This window comes from Nycticebus coucang, chromosome 3 (assembly GCF_027406575.1).
Source record: "Nycticebus coucang isolate mNycCou1 chromosome 3, mNycCou1.pri, whole genome shotgun sequence".
Classification (NCBI taxonomy): domain Eukaryota; kingdom Metazoa; phylum Chordata; class Mammalia; order Primates; family Lorisidae; genus Nycticebus; species Nycticebus coucang.
This window is the reverse complement of record NC_069782.1, coordinates 66,694,601-66,711,621: the sequence shown is the minus strand read 5'-3', so window position 1 is coordinate 66,711,621 and position 17,021 is coordinate 66,694,601. Positions and strand designations below refer to the sequence as shown.

Here is a 17,021-nt window from a genome sequence, read left to right as displayed (position 1 = left end):
ATCTTAAGCAACCCAAAAGAGGGGCAAGGGAGCTGGGGAATGGATTCACCTACTCCCAGCAATCATTGTTGAGGGCTGCTCCCTTAGGGGCATTCATTCCATGGGCCTGCCCCAGTTTCTGAGAAAACCCTCAAGCAAAGAGTTCCAGATACCAGCTAGCCACAGGCTGTAGTGGTAGGTCCTAGAGTCCTGTACAAAACTGAAGATATCACCAAATTATTTGCCGTGCTGACCTCATCTTAACCATGGAGCCCCCTGGTGCTCAGCATTTGTTGTCCATTGTTTCATTGCATTGTGCCTTGACAACTCACTGTATATCACTTACCTCTCAAATGCACACGTTCAGGTCATAGGCCCAGGAGGGACCCCTTGTCTCACCAGCAGTATTTTTACAAATGAGGCAAGGACAAGATCTTGTCAGGAGCATTTCTACAGAAAGCTCATCTTACCTACTGCCATCATCATACTGACTTGCATTTACAAGTGTCACTCTTTTTGACCCAAGATTCAGGGTCTGTGGCCACCTACGGGATGATGCCAGCTAGTCCGTATGGGCAGGATTACACACTTTTTTTCAATTTATTTGTAAATAAATAGCTTAGCATGCTCCCTGCGTGCCTGGCACCTTACCGACCACTTCACAGATATCAGTTCATTCAATCTTTTGAGGTGTTGATACTATTGTTGTCTTCATTATACAAAAGGGAGAAACCGAGGCCCAGAGTGGAGAAATGACTTGCCCAAGGTCACCCAGCTGGAAAGTGGTAGAGCTGGGATTTTAACACATGGTGGCTGGGCTCCGAGGGGTCTGCCATTCCCCCAGGAACCTGGAGGCTGCCCCTCAATCTATTGTGGCTGTAGGTTGTGAAATACATCGACTGTCACAGCAGCAGGTGCCACAGAGAGGCTTTCTCTCATTGCAGCGTTTATGAAGCATCAGCCATACACCTGTTTGGGGTCTCTGTAAATCAGCTTGTATCCTCTGAGGCAGGTACTTTTAAGACCATTTCACAGGTGATGAAACTGTGTAAAGTGTAAAGTCACCTGCCTATGGTCCCCTATCTGATACAGTGCAAGCTGGACCCCCAAGCACTCCTGCCAATCTGTCTAACCCTGAAACCCACCCTCTGTTCTCCATTCTGGCTTCTTTCTTCTAGCATCTTGGCAACAGTGGGGACAGAGTTTGACCTACGGACGCTGAGGGCAGTTCGAGTGCTGCGGCCGCTCAAGCTGGTGTCTGGAATCCCAAGTGCGTGAGTTTCTGACCCTGGCAAGGGGTCTGCTGAGGGGTCCTGGGAGCCCTCGGTTTCCCTTTTCTAGAGCATCTCAGTAGGGTCCCCAGCCTGTGTGAGGGCAGTCTCCTCTTTGGGAGGCTCCCTAGGGGAAGTGCTCCCTAGGGCTGCAGATCTGGGTGAGCTTCTGAGAGCGAGCCAGGTGCCGCACTCATTTGCTGAGCACACACGACCAGGATGATTTCTTTCAGTATTCATAGCCCTATGACCCTGATGGTACTGATATCTCCATTTTACAGAGGAGGAAACTGAGGCTCAGAGTGACTGAAAAATTGAAGCAGGGTTTCATAGCTGAGAAGTGGCAAAAATAGGACATAGCATGCCTGGGCAGTGACACTAGTGACAATGACCATTGCCATTTATTGAGTGCCTACTGTACTAAGCACTGCAGAAAAAGCTTTGTGAGCATTGTTATTTTATCCCCATAAATACCCAATGAACATCTATTTTACAAGTAAAAAGGCTGAGGCTCAAGGAGGTAAAATTGCTAACCTGAATTCTTACAGGTTGACAGTGACAAGCTCCAAAATCCATACTTGCTCCATGCTGCTTTCTAATTATCCAAGCACATCTACCCCCTTTAGGGGGTGGTCGCCATCTGCAGAGTAAGGATTACCTTACAGGTCCAGAAAATTTTAGAAAGAAAAAAACAGGCTCTCCTTTTTTCTATGCTTCTGTCTCAATTGTTAATAATAACTTAGAAATCACTTACTATGTAACAGGAATTGTTCTAAGTATTTTTCTGTTTTATAAACTCATTTATCCTGCCAATACCAATAAACCTGTGAGTTACCTAGGCTCTCTTCTGATCACCATGTTACATTTATTGGGTGTGTTCTTCAGATTCATTGCCATTCAGGTTTAAAGAGTTAAGATTTCCCAGATGACCACCAGCAGGGTCTTTTTGTAGAAAGAAAGCATTTCTCTCCAGGTCTCTGCAAGATTTCAGCAGAAGCCTACATCATACTAAATTAAAGGCCATCCCAGATCTAACAGTAACAAGAGTCTCTCTCTGTTCACTGACCACCTAGGTAGGACATACCAGATACTTTGCTAGGTGTGGGCTCTCTCATTTAATCATACAAGAGAGGGACTGTCCTTGTTCCCATTTATAGATGGAGAAACTGAGATTGGGAATGGCAACCTGACTTGGCTCAAGATCTCATCACTAGTAAGTAGATGACTAGGTCAGGTTCCCTGGAAGCAGAGAGAGTTAGGCAGGTGATCTGATGCAGCTGCCTCAGTGGCGGGGGGACATTTGCAGGAGAGCAAGTGTGAGGTCAGCAGCAGAAGGAATCAAACAAGGATGTATGCACAGCCTGATCCCAGGAGTATACATAACACCAGAGCTGTCCTCCAACATGAGGCAAGGAGGCTGGCCCTTTCTACTTTCTGATTGATTATTGGGGATGGGAAGTGGAGAAGCAATAGCCTTCCAAGTGACTGGGAGTCCTTGATCACAAAGGACAATTCTGCTAAGAAGAAAGGCAGCTATAAAGTGCAAAGAGGATCTGGGAAGACACCAAAGCATCCACCATACACAGCCTTAACCTTGTACAACACTGCCTCCCTTTAATATTAATATTATTTTGTGTTTTGTTTTTTTTTTTCCTTTGAGACAGTCTCACTCTGTCACCTTTGGTAGAGTGCTGTGGTGTCATAGCTCACAGCAACCTCAAACCCTCAGGCTTAAGCCATCCTCCTGCCTCAGCCTCCCAAGTAGCCATTCAGGCCTACAGATGCCCGCCATAATGCCCAGCTAGTTTTTCTATTTTTAGTAGAGACAGGGACTCACTCTTGCTCAGGCTAGTCTTGAACTCCTGAGATCCAGCAATCCACCTGCCTTGGCCTCCCATAGTGTTAGGATTACAGGTGTGAGCCACTGTGCTCAGCCAGCATCAGTACTATTTTGAGCCCCTTGGAGGAACTTAACTTCTTAGACCACACCAACAGTTTCCCTCTCTTACTGTGGTCTCTACCCCTCAGGAGGTGCTGACTATGAACTGTGAAAAGTTCTAATCAATAACCAAAGCCCCAAGCCATGTGTTTTTAATCTTCTCTTGAATCATTTTCCTAATAGATAACCCTATGGTTTCAAACATAGGACTTGACATCATTTAGACCTGAGTTAGAAGCCTCCAAAAAATTGTTTTAAATAGTGGTGATCATTAGTATGAACATTCCTTGAGTTTTACAATAGTGAAACTTTTATTAGAGAAGAATGAAAATTTAAATATTGTCAACTTAACCCCTTCCTCCCATGAAAGAATTTGAAGCCTCGAGACATCCAGTTGTCAAGCAGTGCAGGCACAACATTTGTTAGTGAGAGACTGCCAGATGCTGGACTTGGCAGGATAAGGGCTGATGTGGGGGGTCTCTGATCTGGCTGATAACAGTAACCCCAGATCAAGGTCTTCAGATGCCCAGTTGGGTGCGTCTCCCGTTCCACTATGCCTCTTTGGTGATGGCTTCCTGTCTTCTCCTTCACCACCATCCGGCTGGATTAGGCTGCTCAGAACAAAAGACATCATCACTGAGTGGGGGGAACATCAAGCTTCAAGCCCAATGGTTTGGCTGGTTCAAATCCTAGCTCTGCCATCTCTCACAACACCTTTCTGAGCCTTGCTTCCCACATCTGCAAAGTGGGAGTAATTGTACACACATGCCCACTTCAGGGGGTTGTTGCTAGAAGCCAGTGAAATAATCTTCAGTCTGGTTCCTCTGGATTGGAATTGGGACACTGGCTGCATTCCTATGAGCCACAACTAGCATATATGGCGCTATTGTATGAATTGGGGAAAATACACCCTGTCTTGGCAGAAAAAAATTAAGAAAATGGCTCCCCCTTCTGGGTGTAAGTTGCCTAACACCAGGAATGTGGCTCAGAGAGCAATGGATTTCCACACCTATGCCCAAAAAGTCATCCAATGGAACAACGTATGTAGTATCCCCAGGCTCTTGGGTGCTCTGGGGACATCTTGGTGGTGAAATTTTGGGTGCTTTCTAACAGCCGGTGTGGCCTCTCTGTTTCCCCAGGTTTACAAGTCGTCCTGAAGTCGATCATGAAGGCAATGATCCCTTTGCTGCAGATCGGCCTCCTCCTATTTTTTGCAATCCTTATTTTTGCAATCATAGGGTTAGAATTTTATATGGGAAAATTTCATACCACCTGCTTTGAAGAGGGGACAGGTAGGTCCAAGCAGCATGGTGTGATTTTCCAGTTTCCTTTCTTGGGGACAAGCTCTGGGAAGGGTTATGCAGGGGTCCCTGCTTCCTCCTGCTGACAAAGGAAGCACTTTCAGGAAGCACTGCAGGAAAGACTTGTGACATAGCCCTGAGATCTTGGATTGTTGCTATGATCTTGGATTGGAGTCCTCCCAGAAGGCGACTTAAAGTTGGGGAAGGGATTGATTTGAGAATGATCCTAGGAATAGGGAAGAGAAACAAGGAAAAGAAAGCATCAGGTAAAGGATGTGTTATCAGGCATTGATCATTGTGGGTAGGTGAAGCTCAGTGCCACTGGGCACCTCTGGGAGACAGCATAGATTGCATACCTCAGAGCTGTCCCAGCTACAGAGTGAGGCAGCCAGAGTATTTATCCACCTACTTCCGTCTGAGTTTAAGTAAGGACTGCCCGTGGTGGGGGCATTAATGCCCAACACATCTGATTGTGCAAAACAGGTATCCTGGGTATTTTTGGACCTCAGCCCCTAGGTTCTAAACCAGGAAAAAGAGGAGGAGAGGTTGTCCTGGCCACCATGCTTTGCAGGCAGCAACCCTGCCCTGAAGAAGAAGAAGGTACAGCATGGGTCCTCCTGGTCCACCCCTGTGCCCATGGGGGGCCTGAAGATGCTCCAGCTGGGAGTCCAGGCACCAACCAATCAGAACCTAGCTCCCAGAAGGGCCCTGCCCTCCCCCACTGTGCCCACAGTTAACCCTTCAACGGCTGAATCCAGGGGAATTGGGGTGGGTGGAGTGTTTAGGGGAAAAGGCAGGCAAGCTGGAGACACACTCCTGAGGCTGTCAGCTCTGAACCAGCAGCATGGAAGAGCCAACACCTTCCCCCCACCCCAACACCCACAATCCACATTCAGGGACCAAATAGTTTTCGAATACATTTCCATTTAAATCCCTGGCTATCTAAACTCAGCTACATGAAGCCCCAGAATGAAATGGAATGAATAAGAAGGGATGCCTTGTAGTCCCAGCTACTCGGGAGGCTGAGGCAAGAGAATCGCTTAAGCCCAGGAGTTGGAGGTTGCTGTGAGCTGTGTGAGGCCACGGCACTCTACCGAGGGCCATAAAGTGAGACTCTGTCTCTACAAAAAAAAAAAAAAAAAAAAAGAAGGGATGCCTTCAGTGTGCTGATATTTGGACCATCAGCTGTCCTGGTGCCAGAAGACCAAGTGGAATGCTGCTGGTCAGTGCCAGTTCCCAGCCTCAACTGAGCACGTGGCTCAGAACCCTTTAGGTTAAGGGAGCCCTGAATTGAGAGAGTGGTGCAGGAAGGAGTTTTCAGGGTCTTATTAGAAAGGCAAACATCTCAGCAGATTCTGTCTGAGAGTGGCTTCCCACATACCTTTCTCCACCCAGTGACCCCTGCAAGTGGATTAGCACTGAACCCTCTCCCCAGACCTCCTGAGGGGCAGGGAACCCAGCAGGGAAGGGTTTATGAAATGGGGGAGGTGGGATTTTTCCCCCTTTTCTCTCATTTCTCCTGTCTTGTCTCCTGGGCTTGTGAAGTCTGCTCAATATGGAATGTCCTAATTATTTCTTTCCCTGATGAAGAAGGTGTTAATTGAGGCAGAGCTATTTCTGCTCCTGGCCTCATCACCCTGGTGGAGAGAGAGAGAGAGAGATACAGGGCAGGGCCCCTTGGAAAAAATCAGCCACAAGCAGAGAAACCAGGACTCCTGGATCCTAGGTTTTCATGAGGTTTTTTGGTTTTCTCCCTCAGCCAAGTCTAGCTAAAGGGAACAAGAAGAGGCCACGGGGCTGGTTTGGGTCCGAGTGGGGTTGTGAGGGGACAGATGCAGGTGGTGCAATTGGAGGGTAGGAAGCCTCCGTTTAGGAGAAAGACTGAAAAGCTCACGATTAAAAATATAAGACGTGTGAGTAAGAGACGGATATATACAGACACCCAGGCAGCGGGTTAATTTTAAAATGTATTTATAACCAAATTCTTCAGACGCTTCTGGACGGTTGTTTTTCCAGAAGCAACAGTTCCGAGCGCGTTCGTGTTGGTGTTTGGGGGTTGAGGGGGATTGCAAGCAAGAACACCGCTGGGCAGAAGCTGCTAAAGATAGATGCATTCTTAGCAGCTTCCTAGTGTCAGGAGCCCAGTTCCTGTGCGCCCAGCACCGTGCCAGCCAAACACTCAGAAGAAAGCAAAGATATAGCAGAAGGCTTCCTGCTTTCTAAGAGCTTCTAAAATAGTTAGAAGAGGCAAGACCCCTCATTTAAATCTATTTATAGTAGTGAAGGCTAATGTGTGATTCCATCCGTGCTGTCCCCGCCCCCAAATATGAAAATTCAGAAGCTATTGTAGGTCTGGAACAAAGGGCGTGGGGGCTGTGTTAACTAGGCTAACGCAAGGGGTGGGGGAGATTGAGCCACACTTGAACACAGGATGGAAGGTTCCAAACAGAGGCACCACCCCCAAATGATAGTTCCCATTTATGATACCGGCTCATGGATTTTTTTTCCCCCTGCCTTGAGTGTTAACGTTTAAAAGAGTTTTGCCTTCCAACCTGTATTCATTAAATACTGGCCTGTGAGCCAAGTCCAGCATCAGTGGGGAAGGCATTTCCAAAAACTTAAACTAAGTGGTGAGGCCAGAGTTTGCGTTTGTTTCTATGTAACCGGAACTTGAGAAGCCAACAAGATTCATTCATTCTGCGCTGGTTTCTTTCCCTCTGCCGTGTGCTCAGTTGAGGCTGGGAATTGGCACTGCACAGCCTGTACCACATACATTGAGATATATTTCTGTTGAGTAGGAAGCCTGGATTTACACACTTGGCTGTTTGTTTTCTTGTCGGACAATGTCATGCTCTTCTTTGAAAACCTTCAGAAGTTTCACTCACTGAATAAAGTCCTCTCAGACCCACTGCTCTGGTTAAATGAGGACAATCCCAGGATAGGAGCTTCCATTCCACCCTAGCCCCAGCCCAGCAAAAAGCACCTTGAGATTCAGATTGACCTTTGTTACACCCAGCAGACTGCCATCTCCCCAGGAAGCTGTCTTCCTTTTCCAGCAAAAGGGGTGTCTATTGGCACGTTTCTCTCTCCTTGTGGCATTTTCACAATCTGCTTCCTGCTATTTGGGGAGAAAGCTTAGCGCCTGTTCCTTACCCTTAGGCAAGGGTAGGAACTGTGTGTGCTGGTGTCCCTCACCCCCAGAACAGCTCCCTGAGCCCAGTACATCCAAAGAAGAAAAAAATCAGAAGAATAATGTGTGCCCTAATGGATGTCTGAAGGATGCTGCACCCAATAACCACAGGGTGCACATGGCACATTGCCAAAACTAATCACATTATGAACTGTAAAGATCATCTCTACAAAGTTCAAAAAACTAAAAACATATACAAAACATGTTTTCTAACCACAATGCAATCAAGCTGGACATCAGTAACAAAAAAGAATTCTAAAAGTATTTGAAAATTAAGAGACATGTTTCATTTATGGATGAAATTATGTGATGTCTGAGATTTGCTTTAAAAATATTCCAAGGGCAAGTCCAAGTGTTTGGAGGAGACGTAGGTGAAACGTGATTGGCTGGGAATAGATAGATGTTGAAATTGGTGATTGGTACATATGGATTCATTATACTGTTCTCTCTGTCTCTGTCTGTCTCTCTTCATCTATATTACCTGATAAGTTTTTTTTTTAAAGGAAGTACATCTTAATTACTCATAAGTAAAAGAAGAAAGAATAATAGAAATAGGAAAATATGTTACTTGAACAATAATGGTAATGCACAACAAAGTTTATAAGATGCAGGTAAAGCTGCACTTAGAGGTAATTTATAGCCTTAAAGAAAGTTAATCCATCTCAAAAGTTTAGGAAAGAACAGGGAAAAAAAGACACAGAAAACAGGAAGAGAAAAGTAATAATAAAGATTAGAGAAGAAATTAATGAAATAGAAAACAATCAATCAACAAAGCCAAACATTGATTTCTTCAGAGAGACTGAAAAGTTTGTCCCAATAGCCATTTTCCCCCCCCAACAGCTTCATTCTTATTTCTTAGAGCTGGTTTTTTCTCTGCTCCTTCCCCTGACTTTTCTCTCCTTCCCTTTCATAGATGACATTCAGGGTGAGTCTCCGGCTCCATGTGGGACAGAGGAACCTGCCCGCACCTGCCCCAATGGGACCAAATGCCAGCCCTACTGGGAAGGGCCGAACAATGGGATCACTCAGTTTGACAACATCCTGTTTGCAGTGCTGACTGTTTTCCAGTGCATCACCATGGAAGGCTGGACTGATCTCCTCTACAATGTAAGTGGTTCTGAGACAGAGCCTATAGATAGCCAGAGTCCCTGAGAGGTAGCCCCTGCGACCAGTGAAGCTACTGAGGCTGTACGGAGGGACTCTGAGCTGGGGAAGGCAGCCCAGGGACAAACTTAACACAGCCCCAGGAAAGGTGGTCTGAGGCTCAGGCCTTTGAAGACTCCTGGGGTTGATTAGCAAAACTCTAACTATAGGGATGGCCTCTCGGGGCAGGGAAGTCTGGAGGACACACAGATGCTATGTAATTTTTCATTGTGCAGGTGTTCAAATGTAATTTTGGATTTTTTTAATATGGAAAGATGGTATGATGCAAAAACCCACATGGATAAAAAGAGAGTAATATCCTCCCTTGAACCTAGGCAAGGGAGCCCTGCCCTAGTGCCCACTGGCCCTGCCCCAACCAAGCCCCTTTCCAGGGGATAAGGAATCCATGTAGCTGAGGAGATGTGTCTGCCAGGAGCTTGTTCTGTAGACCACAGTCTGGGTTATCCAGGATCCTGGAATCCCCTGCCCAAGCCCAGATTCCATGAACTTGCCTGAGATTCTTCTGTGGGTCTGTTTATGCCACTCCTGACGGCCAAGGGTATTAAGGAGGTGGCTGTTGGCACAAAGGTGACTGGAGCGTGGATGTGCATGCTATAATGTCCACACATGTGTATGGATCCCCTCTGGCAGGATGGAGCCATGAGCGGGAAGAGAAAGCAGCAGGGCTGACTCTTCCCACACCTTGACCCGAGGCAGATATCCAGATTCCAGATTCCACTCTGACCTTCTGAGTGTTAGTGTAGGTGTGTTTGTAGAGTAGAAACATAAAGCATGTTTTATTTAGTTAGCTTTTAAATATTTACACATCATATGTGGCCTCCATTTGTAGTCTTGTCCTAGATCTTGAAAATGTTAGGGACATATGTGAAAAGAAGTGTACCCCCCTCTCCCTCCATCCCACCTTATTTCCCTTATGCAATCCCTTTAGTTCCTCCAGACACCCTTCCGGTGTTTACTTATGCAGGTACAAGCGTAATCAGGTCTATATCCTCTTCCCCTCTGTCTTACACCAAAGGGCAGCATCCTAAATAGGCTGTTCAGTTCCATGATTTTTTTTCTCTCATAACAACATTTCGGGAGACCTTTCTACAGCAGGACATGTGGAATCTCCTCCATTTTTTTTGTACAGCTGAATAGTATTATTCTATTATGTGGCCGTTCACAGTTTATGTCGCCCCTTGAGAGAGAGGCTTGGGTGGTTTCCTGGCCGCTGCCGTCGGGCATGATGCTGCCGGGAGCAATGATGCATTTATCTCTCCTGCTTTTGCAGATAAAGCTAGAGGATGGGGGTTGGGGCTGTTCATTCCCAAAAGTAGTTAAGGTCAGAGACTAAATACATTTATAATTTTGATGGATATTTAGTTTTAAAACTCCCTTCATCCTTAACACTATACAACTTTCCTCACCCATGTAGGTGAAGAGACAAGGCCAAGGATTCAGGATCAAACACAAGGATACCACAAGTATAGTGAGCTCGTAGAGCATTCTAGGGCTGCTCCACAGACGCGCGTGCATACACCTCTCTGTTGACTCGGGAAGGCTTCCTTTTACCTGCCTTAAGTGCTGCAATTGCCAGTTAAGGTCAGGCCAGGGATTGGCCTGCTCAGGAAGCAACACCTGGCTTTCTCCTGTACATAGAGAAGCTGCATTTCCCCCCCTAGTCCCAGTGCATGTTCCTTAAGGAATTCCCCACTCCACCCTGTCCCCACTGGCAGTAGAGACTTATCACTGTTTTCTTTCATCAGTAGTTCATTTTAGGGTGAGGTTGAGAGTACAGCTTGGGAGTAGGGAGCAAAAGGAGCCACATGAACAGTTGTATGTGTCACACATTGCACAAGTTATTGCATCTCAAGAGTGTCATTCATGTTGTAGGCTACATGGATTTCTACTGTTATTGTGATAATTTATTGAGAGGTTTAAGGAATGTGAGGAAGGGACATGGTGTTCTACTTTACATGAAGACCTTGTCTGAGTGTAGCATCTCTGGGAACAGACAGCAGTTCCAAGTTCCCACCCTCTCTGGGCTCCCCTGCAGACAGCTTGAGCAAAGAGTTACATCCAGTAAGTTGGCCAAAGCTCGCTGGGGGATTTTGACTGGTTCTAGGTTTTTACTAGGCTGGTGTGAAAGGAGGCCTCAGCAGGAAATGAACTCTCCTGGGAAGGAAAAGACTGAAAAATGAAGAAGATTAGGGAACTCAGGGAGTGATGGGAAGTAGGGAATGGGAATTGGGAAAATTGTGAATGTAGAAAGGAGATGTGTCACAGAGTTGGACATTCACAGAAAGGATCCAGGGTTCAGAGTAAGGTACTGGAAGTATGAGCAGTTCACAGCACCATCATCCAAGAGTGTTTGCCCTGGGAGCCTCTCAGCTTAGAGCTGAACCACCTCTGGAGAAGCAAGCTTAGTGGTCAGGAACACAGACTTAAGCATCAGCCTGCCTGCATCTCTCCTAATTTTACCACTTCCTTGCTGTACAACCTTGGGCAAATTACTTGGCCTCTCTGTGCCTCCATTTCCACATGTGCAAAATGGGGAGAAGAGAGATACACAGTCCTACCTGATAGGGTTCAAGGACTGAGGGAGGTGGATACACATGAAGTGTCTAGAACAGAGTCTGGCCCTGGGTGACCTCCGTCAAATCCCGCCCTCGCCTCTAAGAGGTGTTCCTTTAGAACCATGTATGAATTTTTCATCATAACAACTCCAGCAGCACCTGCAGAAGCAGCGTGAGCTGTGGGGTCTTATGTTATCCTTCACCTTGCCCCTGCTGGTAACTGCCACTAATTCAGAGTAGCTTTCTAAAATTTTCTAGGCATTTACATCCCACCCTCATCCTTTGGGTAGGAGACAGTGCAGCAATTTGGCCCTAATGTGAACCTAGAGCTCGGCTTCTCACCTAGGGACCGTTTTTGTCCCCAGTGAATGCTAGCCAATATCCTTAGATGTTTTTGGTTGTCACGACTGGATGGGAAGGAGGTTGCTACCAGCACCCAGTGGGTGGAGGCCAGGAATGGTGCCCAGCATCCTATGCGACATAGCATGGCCTCCACCACAGAGGAATATCTGGCCCCAAATGTCGATGGGGTTTCTATTGGGAACTTCCGGGCCAAAAGACACCTGAAGAATGGAGAGTCCTGCTGTGACCACCTGCCACTCTCTGCCTGTGTCTCTGAGACTGCTGGAAGAGCACTGAACCAGTGCTGGAAGAACTTGGTGGATAAATACCCCACCGGGGGCTTTGCTGTCCCCTGCATCTCCCCAGGGGGATCAGGCTTCAGCTGCTCACAGGGGTAACTTGCTCACTAACACACCCTCCCTTCCCTGTCTCGTGCTTCCTGGGATCAATGCTTGGATTCATTGCCTTGGACTCTGTAACAAAGTACTGAACTGGTGGCTTAAAAAAACAGAAATTTGTTGTCTCATAGTTCTGGAGGCCAGAAGTCTATGCTTACAATCTCGCAGAACCACACACTTCCTCGACAGGCTGGAGGGGAAAATCTCCTGTGCCTGGTCCTGGCTTCTGGAAGTTGCCAGCAGTCCTTGCTGTCCTTGACTTGTAGGTCCTTTGTCCTCCACCCCAGTCCTCCAGCGTCACACGACATCCTCCCCTGGGGTTTCTCTGTCTCTCCTCTTCCTTCATAGAAGGGCCTCAGTCTTACTGGATCAGGACCCAGCCACACCAATATGACCTCACCTTGTTTAACTCATTACATCCGCAATCACCCTATTTCCAAATAAGGTCACATTCTAAGGACCGGCAGCTAGAACTTCAGCATATACTTTGGGGGAAGGGGAGACATAATTCCATTTATAACACCTCCCAAATAAACTACTTGCTTATGAACTCTTGGTTTGGGGCTTCCTAAATTAAGATAACTCCTCCCTTCGCCTCCAGCACAAGCAGCAGGGTTTCTCAAGGCCAGGCTGTAGAGACTACATGGCTATCTTGGCAGCCATCTGCTCACTACCCAAGTTGGTCCTTGGATACTTCTCACCCTGTTTGGCCACAGGCATGCCCAGTGTGCCCCGTGAATCTTTGTCCTTTGTGACCGCTGCTAGAGCTGAGGCCTGTGGGCATGACCTCAACATCCAACTCTTGGTCAATTCTGATCAAACCTGTAGCTTGTGATCCGCAGAGGGTCCTGACACTTGCTCCATGCAATTTGGAGTCCGTGGGTACAGATGTCCAGCGGAGGTGGCCTGTCTGGGTGGGTAGCACTTAAAGATCCTAGCATCTCATTTATTTATTCAGTAATTATTTACTGAACACCTACTGTGTGTGTCTGGCAATGATTAGGTGATCAGGGATACTGCCATGAAGAAAGCAGACTAAAGTCCCCACCCTGGGAGGAGAGGCAGACACAAGCAGTAAACACTATAAATAATAAACTACACAGAAAGTGAGAGACAGCCAGCAAATGCATACTATGAGAAGCCCAGTGGGAACAAAGCAAAGAGGACAGGTGATGGGTGAGGGGGAGCTAGTCTAGGTCAGGCAACTGTGGAGGGCTTCTCAGAGGAGGTGACGTGACAACAGAGAAGGTGGGAGCCAGGCAGATGTTTGAGAAAGAGCATTCCCAGCAAGGAACATAGGTGCAGCTCAGTGCATGATGTCTTCAGTTCCCTTCCAGATAATTGGATTTCTTTCTTTTCTTTCATCCTTAGCTTCCTGGTTTAAGTATCTTTTAAAGAAATCCTAATCTTGACTAATTAGCAGTGCTGTTTAAGGTTTATATCAGGATGTGCATACCAGAGTTATTTATAAAATCAGAACAACACTGCAAGCACCTGAAAAGCCCGGCAATAGGGGAGTGATTAACTAGCCTGTGTTCCCTCCATATGATGGTGTTGTCATTAAAGATCATTAGCTGCAAGAACATTAAGGATACAGGGAAATCTTCAACATGCAGTGATAAGTAAGAGAAATGAATTTTTATTTTATTTATTTTATTTTTTTTTATTAAATCATAGCTGTGTACATTAGTATGATCATGGGGCACCGTACACTTGGTTCATAGACCGTTTGACACATTTTCATCACACTGGTTAACATAGGAGAAATGAATTTTTAAAAAGTAATTGAAGCAAGGTCAGCCTTGTGATCTCAAGGATATAAATATAAAAATGTAAGTAAAGAAAAAAAAAAAAAAAACCCTGTGTCACACTGTACCAAGATAGCCTTCATGTAATAAGATTCAGAAATCTTGATTTTCTCCATACTGCTCTGAATCTTCAAATTTTTTCTACAAGGAGTTTACTTCTTTTTTAATGTTTTATTTTATTTTATTTATTTATTTCTGAAACAGGGTCTTACTCTGTTTCCCAGGCTGGAGTGTCGTCGTGTCATCATAGCTCACAGCAACCTCAAACGCCTGGGTTCATTTCATTAGTTTTTCCATTAATGTTCAAAGAATCCTCCCTCCCCGGCCTCCTTTAGTAGTTGGGACTACAGGCATGTGTCACCACACCTGGCTAATTTTTTTAACATATGTTGTAGAGGCAGGGTCTTGCGCTGTTTCTCAGGCTAGTCTTGAACCCTTAGTCTCAAACAATCCTCCCACCTTGGCCTCCCCTTTCCTTTCTGCTGGGAAAGAATCCTACTTAATATATGTGTTCATACCAGTCCCCAGCCCCAGAAGCAGAGCCTAATCTTCCTTCCTTTGAGAGTGGGCTGGACTTAGTGGCTCACATCCAGACAGTGGAGTAAGGAAAGGGGAAAATAATGGTTTTACAGCAGAGAAACTGACAGACACCACCTCAACCAAATGACAGAGTTTTACATCTTCCAGGGATGTGGCTATCCTGTGACCCTCGATTTGACACCTCACGTATGTGGTCTTCCTCACCAAACTCATGACCCAGTTTAATCAGAAGCCACACGTCAGGCAATCCCAGGTTAGAAGACGCTATACCAGATACCTCGACCAATCCTGGGTCGAGTCCTCTTTGAGACTGTCAGGGTCATGATAAACAAGGAAAGGGTGAGAAATAGTCACAGATCAGAGCAAGCTAAGATGTGCCAGCTAAAGGCAATGTGGGACCTGGGAACATTAATGGAAAAACTAATGAAATCCAAATAAAGTCTGGAGTTTCATTGTTTTTTTTAAAAAAAAAAAAAAACCTGTGAGGGAGAGATTATTGGCCCCCATTTTATAAATAAGGCTTAGACATGTCCAGGACCTGCCTGAGGTTGCCCAGCCATGCGGAGGAATACAGGGTATGAGCCCTGCAATTTCCTCTTGCTTGCGTACTGAGCTGGTCCCAGAGAGATAGCTACAGAGATGGGGAGAGGGAGGCAGGGGAGGGGAGTGAGGGAAAGAGAAAGAGTGAGGGAGTGAAGGTTTCGAGGAACAATTTATTAAAACTCTCACTCAAGTCTGAGGCAGAGAAATTGGAAGAGCAGAAGCAGAGGGTCCACTTCACAAGTTCTTAGCTATATAGAGCCCTGATTTTCAAGACATAATAAAAGACATGATGTGATGGAGGAAACCAAATGTATAGAGATTGTTATCAGAAAATTTTTGTAAAAGATTCATGGCTGTGCAGGGTGGTGCACACCTGTAATCCCAGTATTTTGGGAGGTTGTGGTGGGAGGATCTCTTGAGGACAGGAGTTCAAGACCAACCTCAGCAACATAGCAAGACCCCATCTCTACAAAAAAACTTTTTTTTATTAGCTAGATGTATTGGTGTAGTCCCAGCTACCCAGGAGGCTACGTCAGGAGTTCAGGGCTACAGTGAACTATGAAGACACCACTGCACTCCATCCTAGGGCAACAGAGAAAGACTCTGTCTCTAAAACAAGGGGCAGGGGGTTCATTCATTTATGGCATAGTTTGTAATGTGATCTTTTAACATCAACAAGACCCAATGACAGCTCACATAATTTCACGGGACTGTTTAAGTTTGAAAGACTTTGCACAGTATCTGTGAACTATACGTGATTTCTCTTGGTGACGAATGTCACCAGTTCTGCCTGGACTGCTACAGCTTGCTATCTCCCTTTATAAGGGAAGGAAAGGGCCCACTTCCAGTGAAAATGTAAGAAAGTCCAAGGTAACTATTTTCTCTCCAAATTCATGAGCTCCCTGAATTCTATTCTCGGACCCCCAAAGCTTTCTCCATTCCCCTGCCAGCTGAGACTGAGGGAATCTCACAAGTGGCTTTTATAGTTACCATGTCTAGAAAAATCCTCAGAGGAAGTTGATACTTTTGCAGGTAACTGTGGTTCTCTTTGCCAGTGTCTGGCCCAGCCCCCACCACAACCAGTTTCCTAGCCTAAAATGTCAATAGTGCCAAGGTTGAGAAGCCCCACAGTGGGAGACCAGGTCCCCCTGTGGACAGAGGACTCTAGGGTACTGGCTGGGTATTGAGGTGAACCTACCCTCTAAGGCTCTGGTATGGGATAAGTGCCTGTCCACCATGCCCAAGGGCTACAAATACAAGTTTACTGGAAATTCTGTGCCCAAGTGAGGTCCAACTCATGTCTAACTGCTATAAAACAAAACTCAGTTGACACAGCCCATCTCTGCCCCTGACCTGGAGCCTCTGAGGGAGCTGCAAGGCTCCTGTGCTTACTGGACAGGTCCTCAGAGCTTCCCGAGCCTGAGCAGGACGTGGGCAGCCTTCTGGAGTCACAATGAACAATCAGCCACTTACTGATTCTGGGTACTTCCCTGGGTATCAGTCCATGATTCCTTGATGGTAAAACACTCTGAGGCAAGGCCTTAAATATCCCCATTTTATAGATGAAGAAACTGGGGCCCAGAGCATTGGCTCCCTGGGATTCTGCCATTCTACAGCCTCCCGTGGCAAACCAGATTGAGGGCTTGTTCTCCAAGCTCAAGATGGTGGGTTGGGGAACCCCATGCTCACTGTGCTGGGGCTGTCTGCTAGAGACAAGAGCTGGTGACTTTATGTTGCTGTAGTGACAGGTGGTCCCATTTCACAGGGACCCCCTCACCATGTGCCCTGCTCAGCTCAGAAAAGCCAAAAATTGCCTCCATCCCACACAGGGGAAGGTCCCCAACGCCTTCTTCTCCAGCTGGGCTGAGGCAGATTGGGGTCACTGTGTGGGTGACAGGACCTATTCTTTCTCTCAGTTGCTTCTAGGGACAGGAGGCAGACAGGCTGGGGTCCTTATCCTGGACCCTTCATGACCAAGAAGGGTCCTTAGC

At 46.5% G+C, this 17,021-nt stretch overlaps 1 protein-coding gene across 14 annotated transcripts in view; it reads left to right on the top strand.

Annotated features, from left to right (window-relative positions):
• Nucleotides 1-17,021, top strand: part of CACNA1A (calcium voltage-gated channel subunit alpha1 A) — a 358,837-nt gene that overhangs the window by 223,495 nt on the left and 118,321 nt on the right. For all 14 annotated transcript variants that reach the window (XM_053584930.1, XM_053584936.1, XM_053584931.1 and 11 more), the window contains 3 exons: nt 1,158-1,249; nt 4,329-4,481; nt 8,594-8,787. In XM_053584930.1, coding sequence (XP_053440905.1) covers nt 1,158-1,249; nt 4,329-4,481; nt 8,594-8,787 — 439 coding nt within the window. The remainder of the gene's footprint in view (nt 1-1,157; nt 1,250-4,328; nt 4,482-8,593; nt 8,788-17,021) is intronic.